The sequence below is a fragment of the Oryzias melastigma genome, linkage group LG6 (assembly GCF_002922805.2).
Source record: "Oryzias melastigma strain HK-1 linkage group LG6, ASM292280v2, whole genome shotgun sequence".
Taxonomy (NCBI): domain Eukaryota; kingdom Metazoa; phylum Chordata; class Actinopteri; order Beloniformes; family Adrianichthyidae; genus Oryzias; species Oryzias melastigma.
Window position 1 is genome coordinate 29,156,193 of NC_050517.1, and position 21,689 is coordinate 29,177,881.

A 21,689-nucleotide genomic window follows, 5' to 3' on the forward strand; every position below is an offset into this window, starting at 1 on the left:
GTGACGTCACTAAAACTGCTCAACAATCCCTGAAGGAAAACCCCTCCCCCATGTTGAGGATGTGACAGCATCAGTCAAAAGCCAATTATCATCCACCAATCGTTTATTAAGAGACCAGTTTAGTGGAAGACGAAAACTCAAACGTTCAGAAACACAAAACGTCAAACGGAGAATTCCAGCTTTACACTGAAAGGAAGACGATCAAAGTTTTCCGCTTTTTCCCCCAAAAACCAAGCTGGACTTTAGGACAGGAGGCGCCATTAGTCCACGACTTCTAAATGAAAGTAGGTGGCGCTGTAGTGCAGCAGAACGATGATAACAGCCAGAAATACCGCTTCAAACAAACTAACTGTCCTGGTTCTCCAAACCTGTTTTATACGAGAAAGTTTGTTTTTTATCAAAGAGGTTGAAAAAAAAAAAAACGTAATTTTTCAAGCTACAAACATTTTAAACTGATGATTCGTAAAAGGCAAAAATGGAGAAACAGGCGATGATGTCAACTCTGAGGTATTTACAACTAAAATAGGATCTTTAATGTTTAATCTGCATCACCTGCATATTTCTGCCACTTATGAGGACACAGTGGGTCATTTCATCGTGCTCGTCCCGGGAGGAGATCCTTCCCACAGAACCTCCCTGCCGGCCCGGTTCTCGCTGAAGATCACTGAAACTTCCCATCCCTCACGGGCTTTCCGATGCTCCGATTGGCTCAGTCTGCTCTCCAAGCACCGCCTCTTTTCTACGTTTCCGTGCATGTTTGTATTTGTCCACATACGCTTTGACCAGGTTTCCCACCTTCACCGGGTTGATCTCTCCACTCTTGCTGTGACACACCTGGTGAGAGGAGCAGAACAGGTATCGTCAGTATAAAAGTGGATTCCTCGCCAGTCAGAGCTCGAGCTTACGTGCCTTCTGGACGGCTTTACGCAGAATCTCTTTGTACTCGTCTTTGTCGATGTCCCTCCTTTGGTAAAAAGGCTTAATGGCGAGCTTGACCTCCTCTATGGCTCTCTCCTGCATGTGCAGCTTCTTTAAATACTGACAGAAGACATTTTAACTCCTTCACAAAAATGATGAATCAATCACAGAGAGTGAAGTCTGTTAAATCTCTTTACTTTGTCTTTCCTCAGCAGGCCATCTCCTTCACCACTGGACTCTCCTTGCTGGTTTGACGGACCGCTAGAATCATCAGAAATGGAGCTGGAACCAACGGAACCAAGAGCATCCTTCCTGACGGAGTCCGTAGAAGTCCCTTTGGTCTCCTGTGAACGGACAAGAAGACAGCCGGTGAACCAAAGTGTCCTCCATAACCAACACCAGACCGAAGAGCTCCAGGAACCCAGCAGACCCGAAACCAGACATGGTTTTTCTGGTGTGTGCTCACATTAACCTGATTGCTACAACAGTAGGGGAGTAACGGATCACAAAACTCACAGTTCGTGTCACGGTTTGGATCACTTCTCAGATCAGTAAAAAGTATTAAAAAAAACGTTTCAACAGCAAAATTAATAGATTTTCTCCAGACAGAATTTTGTGTTTTTACGTGATTTTATGATGTCTAGTGTGTGAATCCAACATGGAAAATGACTAAATAAAGGTAGTGTCACATAGGAGAGGTTGTGCTGGTTAACAGATAAATTACAGATAAAGTTTAGCTGACGGCTCTGACAGAATCAATGTGGATGAATGAGAAGAAATGTCTTTCTGTAAAGAGCTAAACAGTGGTGTAGTGGTTAGCAAGACTGTTTGGGTTCAAATCCCAGCTTGGTTCTTTCCAAGTGGAGTAAGCACGTTCTTCCCTGTAGAACATGCTTCACTCTTTCTCCATATTGACAGCAGTCTGCCCCCTCCCTGCTGTAGCTGAAACTACAGGTGTGTTCCTTCATACCTGAGCGGATGTCTGGGCCACCATGGAGGACCTGCGAACTCCTTCTTGCTTCAGTTTCAGTTTATAAAGCGCCAGCTCTGCGGAAGAACATGTTGAACATGTTTTACATAAAAAGCGGGCGAAGAATGAAGAAGAAATGAGACGATGAAACTCACTACTGGAAGATTTCTCTGGCTGAGGCCCTTCCGGCTCCTGGATGTTCCAGGTAACTCGTTTGACTTGAGTTTTGGTCTTTGGCACTGCTGCGACCGAGACCGGTTCCCCTTCATCCTTAAAAGCTTCTCCTTCTTCTTCTTGCTTCACAGCCTCCACAGGTTCAGGTTTCACAAAATCAGGACAGTCCAGCATCAAATCCACATCATTGTCAGAGTCAGGGTCCTCAGGAGCGTCTGGAACGTCAGGAACATCCTGGTCGACGGACGATCTCGGCTGAGGCTGCGATTGTCCAGCTGCTGCAGGGACCGAATCAGGGAGTGAGGCGGCAGGAGGTGTGGGACACAACTCTGGAGAACTTTGTTCAGATTTAATCCCAACAGTTTCCGGTGACTCCGCCTGCTCCTTCTTGACGTTTGTCTCATTTTTGTTCAACACAGGGAAAGAAGTCAGAATCTGTTCATTCAAAATGTGCTTTTCTTTTTTGACGTCGTTTTCCGGCTGAGTGTCTTCTCCAGCGTCTTTCATCTCCCCACCAGAGTCTCTGCGATCGTTTTTGACGGGGCAGGAAGTGAAGGGAGCGTGACGATGGTCCTGGAGCTGGACGTCTCCATGGGAAGAATCCTTCCGTTTTCTCTCTGCAAAGTCCGAGTGTCTGGAGGATGAAGAGCAGTTCTTCTGTGTGCTTCTGGAGGATCCTCCTTCCCTCCTTTCTCGTGACCTGGACCTCCTCCGCTCTTTGCCTCCTCGCTCTTTGGAGGTCAGGGAGGTGTGTTTTTCTCTGGCATATTCTCTCTCCCTTTCTCTCGACGTTGACGGACGTTTGGAATCCTCATGTTTGGACCCGGATGACGATGTCGGGTTGGCCGGTCCGTGTTTTCTGTGGCTTGACGCTGGCTCACTCCGTCGACCATCATTTCCGTCCCTGTTCTTGCTTTCGTGGCTTTTTTTCCCGCTGGAGCTGGAAGCCGACCTGATCAGAGACGCGCATACAAGATTGACTTTAATCCACTTTAATCCACTCTTCTGAAGGTTCCAGGAAAATATGGCAACGAAACTCTGAGGAGCATCGGCTCACGGCTGGGAGACTGTCACTCAGAGGTGGGACCAAGTCATTGTTTTGCAAGTCTCAAGTAAGTCTAAAGTCTTTGTCTTCAAGTCCAAGCCAAGTCCCAAGTCAAAAGCAGTCAAGTCCCAAGTCAAGTCACAATTCAAGACCAACAAGTCTCAAGTCGAGTCACAAGTCAAAAGTAATCAAGTCGCAAGTCGAGACACAATTCAAGACCAACAAGTCCCAAGTCAAGTCACAAGTCAAGACCAACAAGTCTCAAGTCGAGTCACAAGTCAAGACCAACAAGTCCCAATTCGAGTCACAAGTCAAGATCAACAAGTCTCAAGTTGAGTTACAAGTCAAGACCAACAAGTCTCAAGTCAAGACCAATAGTCTCAAGTCGAGTCACAAGTCAAGACCAACAAGTCTCAAGTCGAGTTACAATTTCTCTTATTAATGTTTCAAGTCCTTTCAAGTAATGTTCTTCTGCAACTTGGTTGGATGGACTGTCGGATCAGTCTAACGTGACCCTAATTTGATTGGATGTTGGGGCAACATCACACACGGATGTAAACATAGACAGAGAGATTGCGGTGCGGGCTTTCTCAATATACTTTTAAATCCTTGGATTTGGGGGAAAAATAGCAAGTCTTTCCAAGTCAAACGACTAAAGTACAAATTGAGTCTAAAGTTGTCAAATTCATGACTCAAGTCTGACTCGAGTTCAAGTCTTCTGACTCAAGTCATGTGACTCGAGTCCCCACCTCTGCTGTCACATTCGATTAGCGGTAAAGGTTGCCTGAAAATCCCATTAAATACAAAAAATATCCTCGGCTGAGTGGCTTTGTGGTAGAGTGTCCGCCCTGAGATTGGAAGGTCGTGGGTTCATATCCCGGCCGAGTCATACCAAAGACTCTAAAAATGGGACCCAGTGCCTCCCTGCTTGGCACTCAGCACTAAGGAGTTGGACTGGGGGGTTAAACCACCAAATGGTTCCCGAGCGCGGCTGTGTCTGCAGCTCACCGCTCCCCCAGGGGATGGGTCAAATGCGGAGAACAAATTTCACACACCGAGGTGCGTGACAAATAGTGGGACTTTAACTTTAAGTAAAAGATTAAACTTACCGCGGTGGACTTTTCCTCCGTGAGTCTGTGGACAGAGAACCGAACCGCCGTCTCTCTGTCTGATCGGAGGACATGGATGGGAAGCTCCGCCCCCCATCCCTTGGTTTCCTGGTCGTGTCCTCATGGTTGTCTTTCTTGGCTCCAGGATCTGTTCTCCGACTGGATTCGGGCTTCAGGCACAAGGAGCTTTGGGACTCGGCAGACCCTTTCTGAGGTTTGCTCTTGGCGACAGTCTGGCTTGTTGTTGGTGAATCTTCGTGGTTGATTGAACGACTCCTTGGAGGTCCAGAAAAGCATCTGCTCTCCTCCTTTTTAGTCAGATCATGATGCCCGCTGTTCTCCATCGCCTCTTCCAACTTTGCTCCAGTGTGAAGATGAGGATGCTCAGCTTTAACACCTGCTGATGGCTCTTCTTTAATCTTGGGAGGTTCACCTGGGAAGGCCTGAGATCTGCTTTTTTGGGGACTTCCCATCTTTACCTGTGAAATTTGCATCTCCTGCTTTTCTGTTTTCACCTGAACGTCATGCATGCTTAGCCGCATCTCATCTCTGTTTCCCCATGAAGGACCTTCCCTCTTGCAGTCCGAGCGTTTGCTCTCAGTTTCATCGGCTGAGCTGCCTGAATCGGATGTAGTGGGATTACACGGATCATAGATGTCACTCTCCTGCCCCCTGCTGGTCGGGGTGCGTGACGCCAGCAGCATCTGTTTGTCTCGAATCAAAAGTCTCCTTTTTGCTTCATCCTCCTTTCGTCTCCGGACGTCTTCCAGGTTTTCTCCAGAAGAACATCCAATGTTAAGCCGTCTCGCGTGCCAAGAGTTCCCACTGGAGTTGATGCGGAAGCTCACCGCTGATGAAGATGAGGGGGGGCACTGTGGCTGGCTGGCAGAAGAGCCGGAGGAAGAGAAGGAGCTGGAGAAGGAGCCGTCTCTCTCAGACCGGTGTCTGTGGGTCCAGTTGTCCTTCTGCTGGTCTTCACTCTGGTTCTTTCCTTTGTCTCCAGACGGACGGTTCAAGCCGACGCTGAGGATACCAGCCGGTCTGCTGGCGTCAGGTCCTTCATGGCTCTTGCGCTTTATTTTAGGGATTCTGGGTAACTCAGACACATCCACCCACATGGGCTTCACAGCAGCTCTTTTGGCATGGGCCTGCGACGGAACTGTGAAGTCCACACAGGAGTTCTCGGGACTCTTTAAAGGTCCTGATCTGTTCTGGTGTGGAGCCAGAAAAGCTGGAGTTCCTCTGGACGGTGAATCAGAAGCAGCTGCTGTGAAGGACAGGGCGCTCTGTGAAGACGTGAAGGAGGGACAGTTAGTAGATCTGTGGGCCCACGCTCTATTTGTAGAGCTACGGAGGGGTTCTGGTAGAGGTCCAGCACTGGGATAGACCACAGATAGGTCTTCTTCATTGGATGAAACCCCTGGACTGATGAGAGCGCTGGCGTCGCTGCTGCTCATCATCCCACTTGCTGTCACTCCTGAAGAGAGCCCTAAAAAAATAGGATCTGTGATGTGAATGCAGAAAAAAAGCAGGAACGCAATCTTAATATTTGATTACAGAAGTTCTTGGACCAAAGCAGCAGAGCCTCACTTTCAAACTAAAAGAGCTACAAGAAGAAAAAATAAACCGATGACTGATCTGTGAAAACGCATCCAGAATAAAGATTTCTGGTTTATCTACAGCACATGTCAAACTCAAGGCCCGGGGGCCGGATCCGGCCCTCCGGGTAATCATATCTGGCCCTCCAGATCATTTTATTTTTATTGAGTTTGACATCAATGATCTACAGGATCCTTTTCAGGCCACAGACCGATTTAGATTAGATCATATTTTTCAAAATTCTCAAATGTCCCTTTTATAAGTTTCCAAAAATCAGCAACTTAGAGTTAAAATAGAGTTCAGGTAAAACGTGATTTTTCTGATGTTTCTTAAAAAGGTATCACAGCTCGCGGCTGATTTAACACATGCGGGGAACAAAATATTAATATAAAATAAACTTTAGGTCAAAATCCTGTTTTATTTTGAAATCAAGTCACAAGGTGGATTTAAGGATGGTGGGAGTTAAGGTGGCCCCGTGCCATCAAGACCCCTGAACTACAGTGATCCCATACTAGTTTTTGATCCAGCATGAACATCAATGAATTTCAATGAATTTTGAATGCTGAATTTCAAAATCAAAGAAACAGGAACACAAATGTGGAGCTCACCTGGCTTAGTAGCTTTGAGGGAACCATCCCGGTTGATGATAACATCAGAACTATCCATCAGGAGCATGCTCTGTCCTGACAGGATGCTGCCCAGAAGATCAGGAACCGAAGCTGCTTCTGTCTGGGAATGGTCCGCGCCTCTGCTTCGGCACAAAGAACCACAAAGCTTTATTTCAGAAGAAGATCTTTGCTCCCTCTAGAGTTGTAGCTGTAAACAAATGCAACAGTCACCTTGGAAAGGGGGCTGCGACTGGCCGAGCGACAGGATGATGAGAGCGAAGAGCGGACCGGGACAGTCCCCGCCTTCGGGCCTCCAGCAGTGAAGAAACGTGCGCCCGCTGTTCATGGTTCTCTCTGCACAACATAAAAAACGTCCTCTTTACTGGAGACAAAACACACAGCATTCTTAACACCAGAGCAGATCACAAAACCAGGGTGGATCACAACACAGGAGCGGATCACAACCCTGGAGCAGATCATCACACCAGAATGGATCACAACCCCAGAGTGGATCATCGAACAGAACAGATCACAACCCCAGAGCAGATCATAATGCCAGAGTGGATCATAACGCCAGAGTGGATCACAACACAGGAGCGGATCACAACCCCAGAACAGATCACAACCTTCAGGGTGGATCACAACCCCAGAGCGGATCATAACGCCGAAGAGGATCACAAACCCAGAGTGGATCACAACGCCAGAGCGGATCATAACCCTGGAGCAGATCATCACACCAGAGTGGATAACAATGCTAGAGTGGATCACAACACAGGAGCGGATCACAACCCCAGAGCGGATAACAACGCCGGAACGGATCCCTACACCAGAGTGGATCACAACACTAGAGCGGATCACAATGCCTGAGCGTATCACAACGCCAGAGTAGATCACAACACCTGATGTAGATCACAACACCTGAGCAGATCACAACACCTGAGCAGATCACAACGCCAGAGTGGATCACAACGCCGGAGCGGATCACAACATCAGGGCAAATTACCACCCTGTAGCAAATCACAAATTCCGACAACAACCTTGTCCACTATAATTCATGTCAACACCATGAAATCATTTTTAGGAGAAGCAGAACATTTACACTCACTGATCTACAAAAGGATCCAGATCAAATGGATCTCCGTAGATGGACAGCGATGCAGCTCCGATGTCAGCACGCATGCTGCTCAAAGTGGACTCTGATGGCCGATACACAGTGGGAAGGGAGGAGCTCTTCTTGTCCTTAACAATTCCAAGGTTACTGGCAATCCGGCTCCGAGGATTGGCGGATTTTTTATGGGTCTGTAAGAAAACAGAGACGACATCAGTGACATGCTGTCACTATGGTCCAGTTTAGCTAAGTGAACTTCAAACTTACCAGCTTTTTCTTGGATTTAGTTTTTCTCGACCTGCGTTTCCGTCTCTGGACCCCTGTGCTGCTCATCTTACCCCCTGCAGACGTCTTCTTACGCTTCACCTTTCTACGTTTCACTGTTTCAAAAATCAAAGGCTTAAAACAAACTCTCAACATGTTTAATTCCAGATTTCCCGTCTGCCTTCGCCTGTGTTTGCTGAAACATCACTCACCGGTCCTCCGTCTGCGTCTGGATGCCACACGAGGAGCCACGTCTCGAACGTACACGGCTGTGTTCAGCCCAGCCACCACGGCGTTGATGGTTTCATCCAACCAAGTGGACTGCATCAGATATGTGGGAGCCAACTAAGAATCAAACATCTGCATTAATCTGCTGCTCTGTAACTGCACAAACTCCCACAGAACTGCACACTCTGTATGGACCAAAGCAGTGTACTGCGCATACACTGCAGCGGTTGAGCGTGGATGCACCAAACAACAATTTACTTCAAATGCACTAAAGCAGAGGTCTCCAAACTTTTTCTAATGAAGGCCACATAACTGTTTTCTTCTCTGACGGGGGACCGGGGTCGGTTTGTAGGCTAACACAAAAAGTGTAACAATCACAGCCTAAACGTAAACATTTACGATTTTCCAGAAAACCACACATAGCTGAATCTTAGATAATTAACTTCTGTAATCTTCATAGAAAAAAATAACTCTAAAAAATTTGAAAAACAAAATATATAGCACTACCAGTGATAATGCTATAGTGAATGCTGGAAGCTGAATGTGGTCGCTGAAGATGATAGTGCTGATAGCTGAAGATGCTGAAATTGATAACTAAAAAAGCTGAAGCTGATAGCCAGCTAAAGTATTTGTGAAATACCAAATTAGACAAAAAAACTGAAAAAAAATTATAAATAGTCAAAACAGCTAGCATGTAGCTGAAATATTTACTAAATACCAAATTAGCCGTAAAAAATTGGTAAAATGTCTAATTCAGCCAAAACAGCTAGCATAAGGCTAAAATGTCAACACAGCTAGCATGTAGCTGAAATATAAGCCAAATTAGCCACAAAAAAAAAACTGAAAAAAAAATGTCTAAATTAGCCAGGACGGTTGGTCTGTGGCTAAAAAAATAGCTAAACCCCATAATAGCCTGGAAGTCCTTAGTAGCTGACAAAACAGTTGAAAAGCTAGCATAAAAAGTGCTGAATATTTGAATAGCTGAATGAGCTAAATAGCTGAAAGACCGGCAGAGTTATGGACATCTAAGAAAAACGTTGAGTTTTTTTTTTTTGTAAAGAAATAAAGTAAAAGATTATCACTATTAAACCAATAAATAGTCTATCCTCTCCTGTCATAGCAGGAGGGTGGAATAAGAGTTACGTTCTACGTGGGTCTCAAGCCGCGTTTCTGATAGGGTTTGGGGGTCGGGCCAAATGTGGAGGCGGGCCTAATCCGGTCGTAGTTTGGGGACCCCTGCACTAAAGCAGTGTGCATTGCATGCATGTAAAAGTTTAATGCTCCAGCTATATGCAAAAAGAATTACTGGCTGTGCATTCACCGCAGGTTACTGTGCACCAAAAGGGATTAGAACAGCAGCATGCCAAACCTGTGCAGAGCGTGCCTGTGAGATGCGATGCCGGTTGACATTGGCCCGAACCCTCTCGCTCTGCTGAGTCCGGGCGATGGCTCTGGTGGGACCCGGACCACGAGGCAGAGCTCGGCTGGTGGCTGGACGCGCAGCAGAGGGTACGCTGCCCCCATCACTCAGATCTTCTGCTGAACTTCCTACACAAACAGATGTTTCAGCTCCTTTGTTTTGATATTCTAGTTTAGCGTTTTCCAAAGCAAAGATGATTTTTACTGGTGGATCCTGAAGGAATTAACACATCTTTATAATGTTGATAATTACAGTTATAAAAAGATAAAAATACTGAATAACTTAATCCAATCCACCGAAAAACGTTCTGATCATTCTGAATCATTTACCATCTTGGCTTCTCATTGTCTGTGAGTAAACGGACTTTATAAAACGTCAAGGCTCACTTGAAGACTGATTGTTGGCTTCACACTCTGGACAAAACCATTCCTCTACAGGGACAGAGTCCAGGGGGGGCGTGAGGCACTCCATGTGATATCTACCAAACAAAAATGCTAAATTAGTCTAAATGTGCAACAAAACATGAAAACTGAGACCAGGAACGATGATGGAATAAAAACAATCCTACCCTGCGTCACAGCCGTCGCACAGCAGGAGACGGTCCTCTCGGTCACTGCCGCCACACACCTCACAGTTGGTTTGCTCCAGGTCCAGATCCACAGCGTCTTCCTGGTTCTTCTGAGCAGGCTTCTGCACCGTCACCTGGATGAAGAACCAGAGCAGTCGCAAACATCAAAAAAGAGAAGAATTACCTTTCAAAATAAGAGTGGGGACATACTTACCATTTTCTTTACCTTCCCTCCATAACATTGTCTTATGTAGATGCTGTTGAAGGCAGTGCGGTCTACAGGACACGAGTTTGCATTCTACAAGACGTGAGAAAATGTGTTTTCCCTTTACCAAGGTCACAGTTTAAAATGTGGGAGGATCCCTCCTCACGAAGCCCACCTTGGTCCATTCTAGGATGCAGTCGAAGCAGAAATAGTGCTCACAGTTTTCTGGCGTGGCGACAGGCTGCTCGGTGAAAGAGTTCAGGCAGATGGGACACTTCTCTGAGTCCTCATCTGAGCTGATCCCAGTGAAGTCAGCAGACATTCCCCCACCATCATGGGGCTTTGCCTCCTCCTCTTCCTCCTCCTCCTCCTCCTCATCTACCAAGAGAAACAGAAAAGCTGTGATGTCAAACTGAGACATTAATATTAATGGGTTTGATGTGGAATAATATAGCATTAAATAGTATGTATAAGTAAAAATACATCTGTTTATAATTAAGAGTAAATTTAATGACATAATTTATCTATACATAAACGTGTGCGCTTCTTTTATTCCAATCAGTTTATAACTAAATATCATGAATATGTTTTCATTTTTATGCAATTTTGTCTTTTTCTTGAAACCAACCAATGATTTTTCATCAATATGTTTTCTCTTGGTATTACAGGACCTCTCTTACCATCATCTTCATCCTCTTCATTCTCATCGTCTTCGTTCCCCGGGTCGTCGTCTCCTTCATCTCCACTATCAGACTGCCCATTTTCAGACTCCGCCTCCGTGTCATCCGAGTCATCTGGAAAGTAGGGATGGGCGAAATATCAGTGCCAGTATCGGTATCGGACGATATTAGCATAATTTAAAATTATTGGTATTGGCCCGATATCAAAAATTCCACCGGGAGTTACATATGTAAAAACTAAGCTAGCGAACTGCTAGCTATATAAGAAACAAAGCTAGTGGACTGATAGCTAAGCTAGCAGGCCGCTAGCTGTTAAAAATATGACTAGCCCTAGGGCTGGGCGATATATCGATATTATCGATATCAATGTATTTTAGACAATTTATTTTTTGAGAATCGAAATTTTATTTTCTGTGCTCTCTTGGGCTTCCGTTGATTGGCTTAAAGTCAGCCCGTCCGTCTCTTCGTCCAGCTAGCAGCGGAGATTCTTCAGGCAGAGAGAGAGAGAGAGAGAAATGGCTCGTTCACAAAAAAAAGAAAAGAAAAGACAAAACGTGCATCATTTATAACCTTTGCTAAAGAAAGTAAAAGAAAAAATGATTAAAATTGAATTGGGAATGAAAAATTCAGAGATTCGATTTTTTTGGCCAGCCCCAGCTAGCTCAAAGCTAAAAGCTAGCTATTTTAAATATAACTAGCGGTCCAAGCTTTTAGCTCAAATCTGAAAGCTTATTAAAGCCAAAAGAAAAAGACGTATTTGTCTTTGTGGATAAAAGAACCAGTGAGGAAACCGAAGGAGAAACTTTGACTTCATATCATAAAGCTGCTGTTTACATCAAAACCAGGAGTCTCCCTCAAAATATGGATTTATGGAGGCGTGATTTTTCCACGTACCAAGCCACTCTGCATGATATGCAGCGACTAACTAAAGTTTCACATACGATCACAATAATATTATTATGTTTGTATGTTTAAAAACACTTAATCTCAAAGCACAAGCCTTTTTTTTTTTTGAAAGAAAGTGTTTATTTGCACGTAATTTTCTAAGTATGTGCGGCCAGCGCTGAACTTTTTTCTTGGCTAAATGGACCTAGAGGAAAGGTTAAGGTTTGGATTTGCGGGTTAGGGTTAAACCACCAAACGGTTCCTGAGAGTGGATGTTTCTGCAGGGGAGAAACACATTTCAAACAAACACTTAGGTGCGTGACAGCTAATGGGACTTTAACTTTAAATACCACCCTTAAATATCCCTATCAGCAAATATCGTCTATCAGCCACAGTTACAGGGAATATATCAGTTAAATTATATCGGCCCATCTCTACTGGAAAGGCTTTAAATGTTCGTCCCGTTCAGTAACTGTGGGTTCAAACCCACCTGAGATGCTCCACAGAGCCGCTCGCTTCCCTCTCCTGTGAGATGTGCTGCAGCTGATCGGCTCGTCCTGGCTGTCATCCTCATCCATGGCTGCTCATCCGAGCTGGAGCCCAGAACCAGCTCCTCATCTAAAGTTCTGCTGAAGATCTGGAGTGTCTTCAGTCCACTCTCAGCGACTGTTTGATTATTTTGTTGTTGTCCTGTGTGTAAAGTAAAAATATTCTCAAAAACAAACAACACTTTGAACTACAGTCAAACAACATTACACAGATGTGAGAAACACACAGAGCTCAGTCTCCTCCAGCAGCTGCTGACAAACAATGACAGCACAACATCAGAGCAGGTGGATTTACCTGCCGGGTCACCGGGGTCACACAGGTGAGCTGCTCTGCTTATTCCCGAAACCAGCAGCGGCTCTGGGATCTTCTAGTCTAATAAGGTCCCCTTCATCCAGACGAGGAACAGAACACGGGAGCAGAAAGCTGCTCTGAGGCTGTTGTTAGCAGCGTTAGCTTGCTAGCAGAGCCGCAGCTAATGTCGTTAAGCTAACGGGGCTAACAGGAAGTCCCTCCGCAAACTTTGGACTCTGCGTGTCAGGAAACGTCAACGGAACTCACGGTCCCGACATTCAAACGTTCAGAGGCTCCCTGGGCGGTTCGGGCCCGTTTTTGGACCCACCTTCCGAACGAACGGTGAGGGGCTGACTGACACCGCCGGCTGGCGGCTAATCGGCTCATGACGGAAATAGCCGAAGCTGCTTCGTAGAGTTGTCCAATAGAAACAGTTCCAGTGAAAATGTTTGTTTTTTTGCATTACAAAGATACTTTAGAGGAGAAATAATTGCATTTAGGCTTTGAAAATGTTTGGGAAAACATGCAAATATAAAACTAATAAAAATAATACAAACGAAAAGAATTGTGATGCATTTCTAGATCAGTATTGATCAGTCTGACTGTAAACTTTGGGTTTGTTCTGAACATCCCATAGTTTGATGGAACCAAATGAAATCACAATAATAGGTGTATTTATTTATTTTAATTTTATATTTTATTTCATTTAGTAACAATACATAACATAAAAATAATACTATATACACATAAAACAGTTAATAAATGTAAAAGGAGCAGAAAGAAGAAAACTTATATTATCTGCCTTATTACTAAATCAACCAAATTAAATCAAAATGTATCAAACAAGAAAAATGAACATAAAAATCCATGTACATAGGTATATATAAACAAAAATACAAACACGTTTACATAAACAGTTGTCTAAACAAACCCTCATTTAATTCTATTTTCTTACACTAGGTCCAGTGTCATATAAGATTTATGAATTTATTTTTCTACAACTTATCTCTAATATTTACTTGACATCCCTTCTTGATAACTCTGTTAAAGGCAGTAATTTTATATCTTTAATTTCCTTTTTCCATATGTTGGGACCGTACACTGAGACAGATCTCTCCAACACTTTTGTTCGTAATTTTGGTTTTCTAAATATTGCATGTCCTTTTAAGTTGATATTACTTTGTCTTTTATTTAATCTAACCTGTAAATTAAGGGGTAACCATGACCTGTGTGCTTTGTTCATAAGTTTGAGGATATTATAATCGACTATGTCACTAAACTTTAGAATTTTCAGGTGATTGAATAGTGGTCCTGATGGATCTCTGTATTTGCTTCCTGTGACGATTCTTATTGCCTTCTTTTGTAATGTGATGATTGAAGTTAGATAAGTTTTATACGTAGTGCCCCAAATTTCCACACATTACTGAAGATGTGGAGCGATCAGAGAGTTATAAAGTAAATGTAATCCATTCTGGTTTAGGGACCATTTCAGGTTGTGTAAAATTGCTATTCCTTTGGCTCTTTTTGCTTTTATACTACCAATATGTGGCTTCCATGAAAAAGTGTCATCGATTATTACACCCAAAAACTTAATTTAATTTACCATTTTTATGCTGGTACCACCTATGTTTACAGAAACATTACAGTTTTTATTTTTATTACTGAAAAACATAAAATATGATTTTTCACAGTTTAAATATAATTTATTCACATCAAACCATGCTTTAATCTTTTCTGATTCTGCTTGTATCACCTTAATAACGTCAACTAAATTTGTTCCTTCATAAAAAAAATAAATAAATAAATTGTGTAATCCGAAAAATTTGGATGAGCTGGTAATGTAATTTATGAAAATGATAAATAATTTTTGACCCAAGACGGAACCTTGAGGTACCCCACACGTAATATTGCATAAATTAGATTTTGAGTAATTTATTTGTACATATTGTTGCCTCTTATCCAGGTAACTAGAAACCCATTGAAGAGCCAATCCTCTTATGACATATGAACTAAGTTTCCTTAAAATAATTTTATGGTCAATTGTGTCAAAGGCTTTTTTGAGATCAATGAAGACTGTAACTAATTTGATTTGTTTTCAATTGCATTAACGCCATAGTTGTTGATTTCTTAATTAATCATTAGTGACTGATAATGTTACTTAAAGTTGCATGTACAAGAAACCATCAAAATTTATAATTTAACGGAGTCCAGAAATGAGACCTGAAACATTCAAAAATGCCATTTATTTAATTAGTGACAGAGTTTTCTGAACACAAAATCTTCATAAAGTCCCCTCTGAGGAAAATTCAGTTATTAACATGTATGTGTGGAATTTATCTTCTGAAAGAGAACAAATGTAATAAGAAATTGTTTTGTTTTTGCATTTCCGAGTCGTTCTTCTTTTTATTTGCTGTCAATCAAACTAATGATCTTCTTTCCATCAAAACAGCTCTGCTGCACATGCACTAAACCCTCATCCTAGTGTGTCTAGTTCAGGTTCTGGAGAAGAGAAGATGGTATCTTCACATTGACTGCAGTCGGCGTTCACATTTCTGTGGTCAAATCAGCATCACTGGATTTTTTGTGTGAGCTTCATCCAATACTTACGGTAGCAGGACTGAGAACGCTGGAAAATCTCCACCAGACTCCACGGAGCTTCTTGATGTGACCACGGAAATGTGAACGGCGGCTCATTTGACCGCAGTTGGAAAGGATTGTAAATCAATAAAAGAGCATTTTGATGTTAGCTTTGATTATTTTATCAAGAACTCTGAGAAACCAATGATTGAATGTATTGATCACAGCAACATCAATAATAGGGCTGTAACGAGTATCCAGGTGCTTGAATATTCGCGATCTGCTCCAGAAAATTCGAGTATGAATATTCGCGACATCTAAGATCGCTGATTCGCGATTTTTATAAATATAGTAGAGTGTAGTAAAATGTTATCAAAATATTATCTGGGGATGATGTATTTTAAGTTTGCAAACTAAAACAAAGCCGAAAGAGCAGCAGTACCGTCACCGGAAGTAAACATATCTTGGTGATGGTGAGGTTCCTGTTTTCAAAGCAGAGCTGTTTTCTGTTCAAAAACTAAGACTGAAGTTCCGCTCAAAGATATAACTTCTGGAAAAAATGAATTAGGTTTTAATCCGGAGCTTTAGCTCCAGTGTTTACATTCTTTTGGTTATGGTAACTTCAACAGTTGATGCAATTAGCAAAACTCCTGCTTATTCTAAAACAGAGAAATGCAGCCTCGGGCTGCCAAAAAGGCAGATATAATCAACGTGAATCAGCTGATTCTGCTGCGGAAAAAAACAACTTTTGTCATACGGGCTCTGCACCAATATGTAACGCTTAGAACGTAAAATGTTGAAGAACTTTGAGGATAGAAAACTGTGGAGAACATTGTCAAGTTTTGTTGTTAAGTGATCCAAAACAGCAGTGATTTTTATCCTTTTTAAGTTGTTTATGTTACTGCTGAAGGTTGAAAAAAAAAAGTTTAATACAACAAACAAAATTTCTTTCTATCTGAATCTTTGTGGAGTTTTTTTATCAGTTTTGTTGATTTTGATCTCATGTTCTAAATAAATGTATACATGGTGGTGATTTAATACAAATAATTTCAATTTTCATCCATCCAGTAAATAGACGTACACATAGGAATAAACGTTATATTAAAAAAAAAAATCGCGGTTTGATTTGTGAATCGAATCGGATCGCTACCTAAGCAACAATCCACAGCCCGAGTCAATAAACATTGGAGAATTATCTAAGAGTCTTTGGTGAACTGAAAGGCTTTTGGAGGAACTTCGGTCCATGAAGATCTTCACTTCCTCTTCCGAGCTGACATCCGGATCAGAACCATACGACTGGTCATTACAGATATTGTTGTCATTTTTATGTAACAGCGGTGAAGATTTACACTAGAGAGACACATAGCTATGATAATCAGACAGGGGGGGGATCAGGGGCGGGGCTGCTCAGCTCAGCTTTAAAAGCCACGCCCCCTCAGGGGAGATTTTGGAAACAGAGACTCCGGATCAACATAAAAAATGGCTTTTTAAGACATTGAGGTTGAGGGATTTTGGTTAAAAACTTCAAAATCACAATTAAAACACAATTGGGAACCTTTTTTTTCATTAAAAAATGTCATAGGGGGACTTTAAATAAAGAACAGACTAAAAATAACAAAGCCTAAGTTTGTAAACTGTTGAAGAATAGACAATTTCACGTGACATCACACATCGCCGGATGTGTGATGAGTCGCTTCCGGCTTTTATTGTTAATAATAAATAATAAAAAGTAACTGAACCAATTGTAACTGAAATGTGTTCAATATTTATTTTATAAATATCCTACCTGGTTGAATTTGTTTCCTCTTCTTAGATCGTTCACAAATCAGAGAACAAATGTCAGTAATCCTATGGATGATATTAAACGAGTCGTGGATTATTTCTCTCTGACAACTCAGTTAAAGTTATACAAATGTTACATGTACTTCACTGAATGCTGCTTGTTAATTTATGAAGTTAATTATGATTTTTATTCTTTTAATCTGTGCTAAAGCTAACGCTAGCATTAGCTTTGGGTTTGAGACGTGGAGCTGCAGAAGATCTTTTCTCATCACTAAAAAGTTGTCTAAATTTCCATGCGCACATAATCCTTGTAAAGAGAGCAAAAGTCAAACAATTCCAGCATGTCTGACATTAAAGTCAAACTTATTACTGTTATAATGTTTTCTACTACGAGCTGCTGTTAGCTCAGCTGTGGTTCTAACATCACTCGTCTTTGTTTTTGTTCATAACTGTGTCTGACTAAAGGTAAAAATGATCTAATTAATTGAAACTTGCCAAAAAACTGGAAAGTGACAATTTCCATACAATTTTATAAAATACGTTCATCCAGTAATTTTTTTTTTTTTTTTTTACTTGGCTGCTCTTATTTTAAAAGCTGAAAATACATGGCTGGATAGCTGCAACTAACATTTTCACCGAACCAAACATTCCTGTTTTTACTTTAATCCACTAAAATATCCCATAAAGCAACAATTAAATGTATCCTGGCCATTAAAATGTGTACAGGCAATGCAGCGATGTGTGTCTTCGTTGAAGGTATTAAATGTGGCCAACGTTAATGTGGCCAACGGCTATGGGCTTTGTGCTGATCACACTAAAAATACATGCAAATAACATCAGGCAAAATAGATCCTGTTAGAATAATATCTGATCAAATGAAAGGTCGTTATTTTCAATAAAAAAATCCAATACTGAAGGATTATTCAAATTTGCATTAAGATTAGTGAACGATCTAAGAGATGAAATTAAAATAAAGTTTGTACATTTTTCTATTGAAATTGGTATGGTTACCTTTTATTATTTACGTCAACTAGTGTCAAACAGCGTTCAGCTTTACCGTTCTAAATGCGAACGCCGCAAGTAACTTTTCACTTTGTCGGCCGTGTCGCCATTTTGTCTGACGTCACCGTGAAAATGGTCTATTGTGTGTGGTTCAAATCTCAGATGATTACTGTACATCCAAATATCTAATATGTGTAATTTCAGGGAATGTGTTAATATTTTTCTTTTTATCTCTCATGGTCTTTAGTTGTCTGCTAAGTATGAGGATTTGGCATGTGATAATAGAAATGTGCTTTGTAAACTGATTTTTTTGCAACATATTTTCACACAAATCCTGCATACAGAGGAAATAAATACTTATTAAAAGGGGTGAGCTTGATAAAAATTGTCATGAGATTGTGGATCATTTTACGAATTTGACAGGGGTGCCAAAAGTTTTGGAAAACTTAAATCACAGACTTGTTTAAGATAAATAAGTCAGCCCAAAGTAAAAAAAAAAAATCTCTTACATAATTATTACCATGCATGCTAGCAATATATATATATATATATATATGTGTGTGTGTGTGTGTGTGTGTACTCTCATTCATTATCAAGTAAAACTTGTAAAATATTGGCTAAACAGGAAGTCACCTGAATGCCACTTTTGGTTCAAATGTGGGCAAAAAGATAACTTTTTTCCTCATTTCCTCTTTAAAACCACAGTTTAAGGGCGCGCGCACAGACCGTTTATAAGAATATACATGTCAATGGGCGCGCGCGGCGCTGCGACCCCGCCCCTCCCGCGCGCAGCATCCTCGTACGTGCACAGCCGCACTCCGCTCATGGCATCGCAGGACACACCGAGCCGAGTTGAACCACTTCCCCGCAGAGGGGTCGCAGCCCCAGATCGTGGATCCGGTTCTGGGTCCACTTTGGTCCGGCTTTGAGAGTCTATCACGTAAATCGACCTCTGTGAAATCACGCACGCCCGGTTCCCCGTCAATACTCGCGGGCGGCGCGAATCACGGCGGCAAACCGGGAACTCCGTAATGGTTTGACCCTAAAGTACGACGTGCAGAACTGAACGCGCCGCATCCCAACTACTGCTCCACAACCAGCTCAAACTTGCTGACAAAGAACATTCCGCCTTCAGACGGCGTTCATTGGCCAGTCTTCTAAAGTGGGCGGAGCTTCTGTCTGCTACTCGAAAACCTATTGGCTGTTTGAAGTGGCGGTCTTTGCTAGTTAGCATAACCAGGCCGGGTTGCAGACGCAGGGCAGGGAGCTGAACTTGTGCGTCGCTCCGGCTTCTAACTTTAATCTGAACACTGATTTATTTGACATTAAAATGCGCGACTGGTTGGGATAAATCAAGACATTTAGACGGATATGTATATTTATTATTTTCATATTAATATGTTTGAATGATTACAGAAATAAACTTGGTAAGTAGCCTATTTTTTGTCACAACTATTTCAATTATTTTTATGGAGTAAAAACAAATGTCATATTTAGCTTCTTTGTTTGGAACCACAGTTGGGGTTTCCTGCATTTTTTGTTGTTATTATTGGAATTTCATGTGAACTTTTTTAGTTGTGACAGAACTGGGAAACCACGATGAGGCTGATTGTTCTGGCTAATCATATCACTATTCCTATAACTGCAGATCCAATGCACTTGATTGAATTAATTACTTTATTATTAAAACTGTTGTTCGCAGATGTTGCGCTCATTAAAATAGATCTTTTCCAAGTTCTAAAAGCAGGTAAGCCACTGACTAACGCACATTGTGCGTGTGACAGATCCACTGTGCGTGTGACAGCGGCTAACCTGGTTTTGGGAATACCTCTGACTGCTACTCGTGGATCGTAGGACACCTGCAAGCACCCCCTTATAATGTACTTCCACTGAGGCCATCATCCTGTTTCTGCACCTTATAGAGCTAAAGTTACGGTGCCAGCAGCAGTTTCCGCCCAGGTCAGCAATGACTTTTGATGGCTTTTGTTTCTGTTTAGTAATTGTTTAATTTAATCAACTAAGGAAGAGGTACTGGAGACCCAACAGGACAACTGAGAGCGACAAAGTTAAAGATGACATTTTCATCTCTTTTGAAAAAACAAAAAGCTAAATGTCTCATTTTAACTCTTGTACACCTTACTTAATTTTCACTCTTATTATAATTTAACATTACGTCAGTTAAATCAAGTTTGTGTAATCTTTACTTTTGTCTGTATATAAACCATGCTTCACTTATTAAGTGACAAGAATCAATGGTTCTAGAATGTAAATTTATGATTATAATGTGGAAATTGTTCACTTCTACATAATAGAAATATATTTCAAACACCTTCTGTCTGTTTATTTATACATCATTTAACTTTTGTTTAAAATCTTTCGTTTTTTTTTTTTTTACAGACTTCATAAGTTGTGTTGTTGTGTGATGAAACAAATAAATAAGGAGCAGCATCTGGAGAGCATCCTTAAAACTCATCATATCCTGTTTCCATGTAGTCATGTGACCCGTGGGTTTGTTCCTGTTGTGAGCAGAGTGCATTCGTAGTACCCTTCATGTCCACGGGGAGGTGTCGGACTTGGACAGGCTTTTCCACAGTGGAAACAAAACAAGGATTTGAACCCTGCAAAGCCAGATAGCTTCAGTGTAAATCCACAGAATTAATACATGAACTTGTCATTGTCCTGGATTTTATCTGTTAAATGATGGTGAAACATCAAAACATAGAAAAGACAACATTCTAAAAAAAACATGGAAACAGTAATACTCTTGTGTTATAACAGAAAAGGCAAGAAATATAATCTTCATTTGGAAATCTACCAGCTGAACGTTAGCAGATACACAGACTGTATTTATAGATGACCAGAGCAGGTCATGCTGGGGTCAGCCAAAGCGTCACTCCGCCTATGCGCACTCCTGGGTAAACAAAAAGGAAACCAATGGGGGCAGATCTCATACCATGCCAACTTTAATCGCAAATGACAATCTGTAGAGACTGTTTCTTCCTCGGTTGTCTGGATTTGATAAGGAAGCAGTGCAAAGACTTGTGCTTCGGAATCAGATATGTTGTAATATAACAAGAAAGAAGAAATCATTTTGGCTGAAAAATGGAACAATCATAATGAAAAGACTACTGGGAATGTTTTGGAAACAGCTAAAATGATGATCGGATTGGGACTTTAAACAGTCAGACTCCAAACTCTCCACCAACACCAAAGAGCTGTTGAGGGACACTACAGATACGATTGTAGACCTGAACCAGAGTGGGATGAACCAATCTACATCCAGAGATCAACTGTTGGAGCAATTATTAGAAAATGTTTAAAAACATCACAGACTATCTCTGTCCACCTGGAGCTGCATGAAAGATCTCACCTGCTGGAACAAATGATCTGGAGAACAGTGAGGAAACAGTCCAGAACTGGTCAATGACTTGATGAGAGCTTGAACCAGAGGATTAAAGGTTACTATGGTTACAAATGACATCATGGATTCAAAACCTGCAGAGCTCCAAAGGTCTTCCAGATCATGTCCAGAACCTTCTAAAGTTCTCTAGAAACTATCTAGATCAGGGGTGTCAAAGTCAATCACACAGGGGGCCAAAATCCAAAACACACCTTCTGTTGCGGACCGAACAGGATAAACATTTATTGAACACTCTAAAACTAAATTTTTAAAACTTTAAAACCCTAACTTTTTAACGTAATTATGA

General features: G+C 41.8%; 1 protein-coding gene and 1 long non-coding RNA gene across 6 annotated transcripts; one reads left to right on the top strand and one right to left on the bottom strand.

Annotated features, from left to right (window-relative positions):
* Positions 1–85: 85 nt before the first annotated feature.
* Positions 86–13,021, bottom strand: phrf1 (PHD and ring finger domains 1). Of its 5 annotated transcripts, none has more exons than XM_036212519.1 (19): positions 12,625–13,021; positions 12,272–12,471; positions 10,897–11,010; positions 10,392–10,594; positions 10,226–10,309; positions 10,012–10,145; positions 9,830–9,921; positions 9,408–9,571; positions 8,008–8,140; positions 7,799–7,911; positions 7,529–7,722; positions 6,655–6,777; positions 6,424–6,566; positions 4,217–5,720; positions 2,044–3,014; positions 1,889–1,965; positions 1,116–1,262; positions 910–1,038; positions 86–834 (listed from the first exon to the last, which is right to left on the bottom strand). In XM_036212519.1, exons 2-19 carry the CDS (start codon positions 12,357–12,359, stop codon positions 682–684), a joined length of 4,566 nt encoding a protein of 1,521 aa, XP_036068412.1. In that variant the 5' UTR covers positions 12,360–12,471; positions 12,625–13,021; the 3' UTR covers positions 86–681. The 5 variants fall into 5 exon arrangements, with proteins under 5 accessions (XP_036068412.1, XP_024137302.1, XP_024137303.1 ...); XM_024281534.2 differs by having other exon boundaries at positions 6,424–6,563; positions 9,393–9,571; XM_024281535.2 differs by having other exon boundaries at positions 4,217–5,705; positions 9,393–9,571.
* Positions 13,022–19,040: 6,019 nt separating this feature from the next.
* Positions 19,041–20,454, top strand: LOC112152686. Its single transcript, XR_002920375.2, has 2 exons — positions 19,041–19,409; positions 19,767–20,454. It is a non-coding gene; the product is annotated as an uncharacterized LOC112152686 (long non-coding RNA).
* Positions 20,455–21,689: the final 1,235 nt, after the last annotated feature.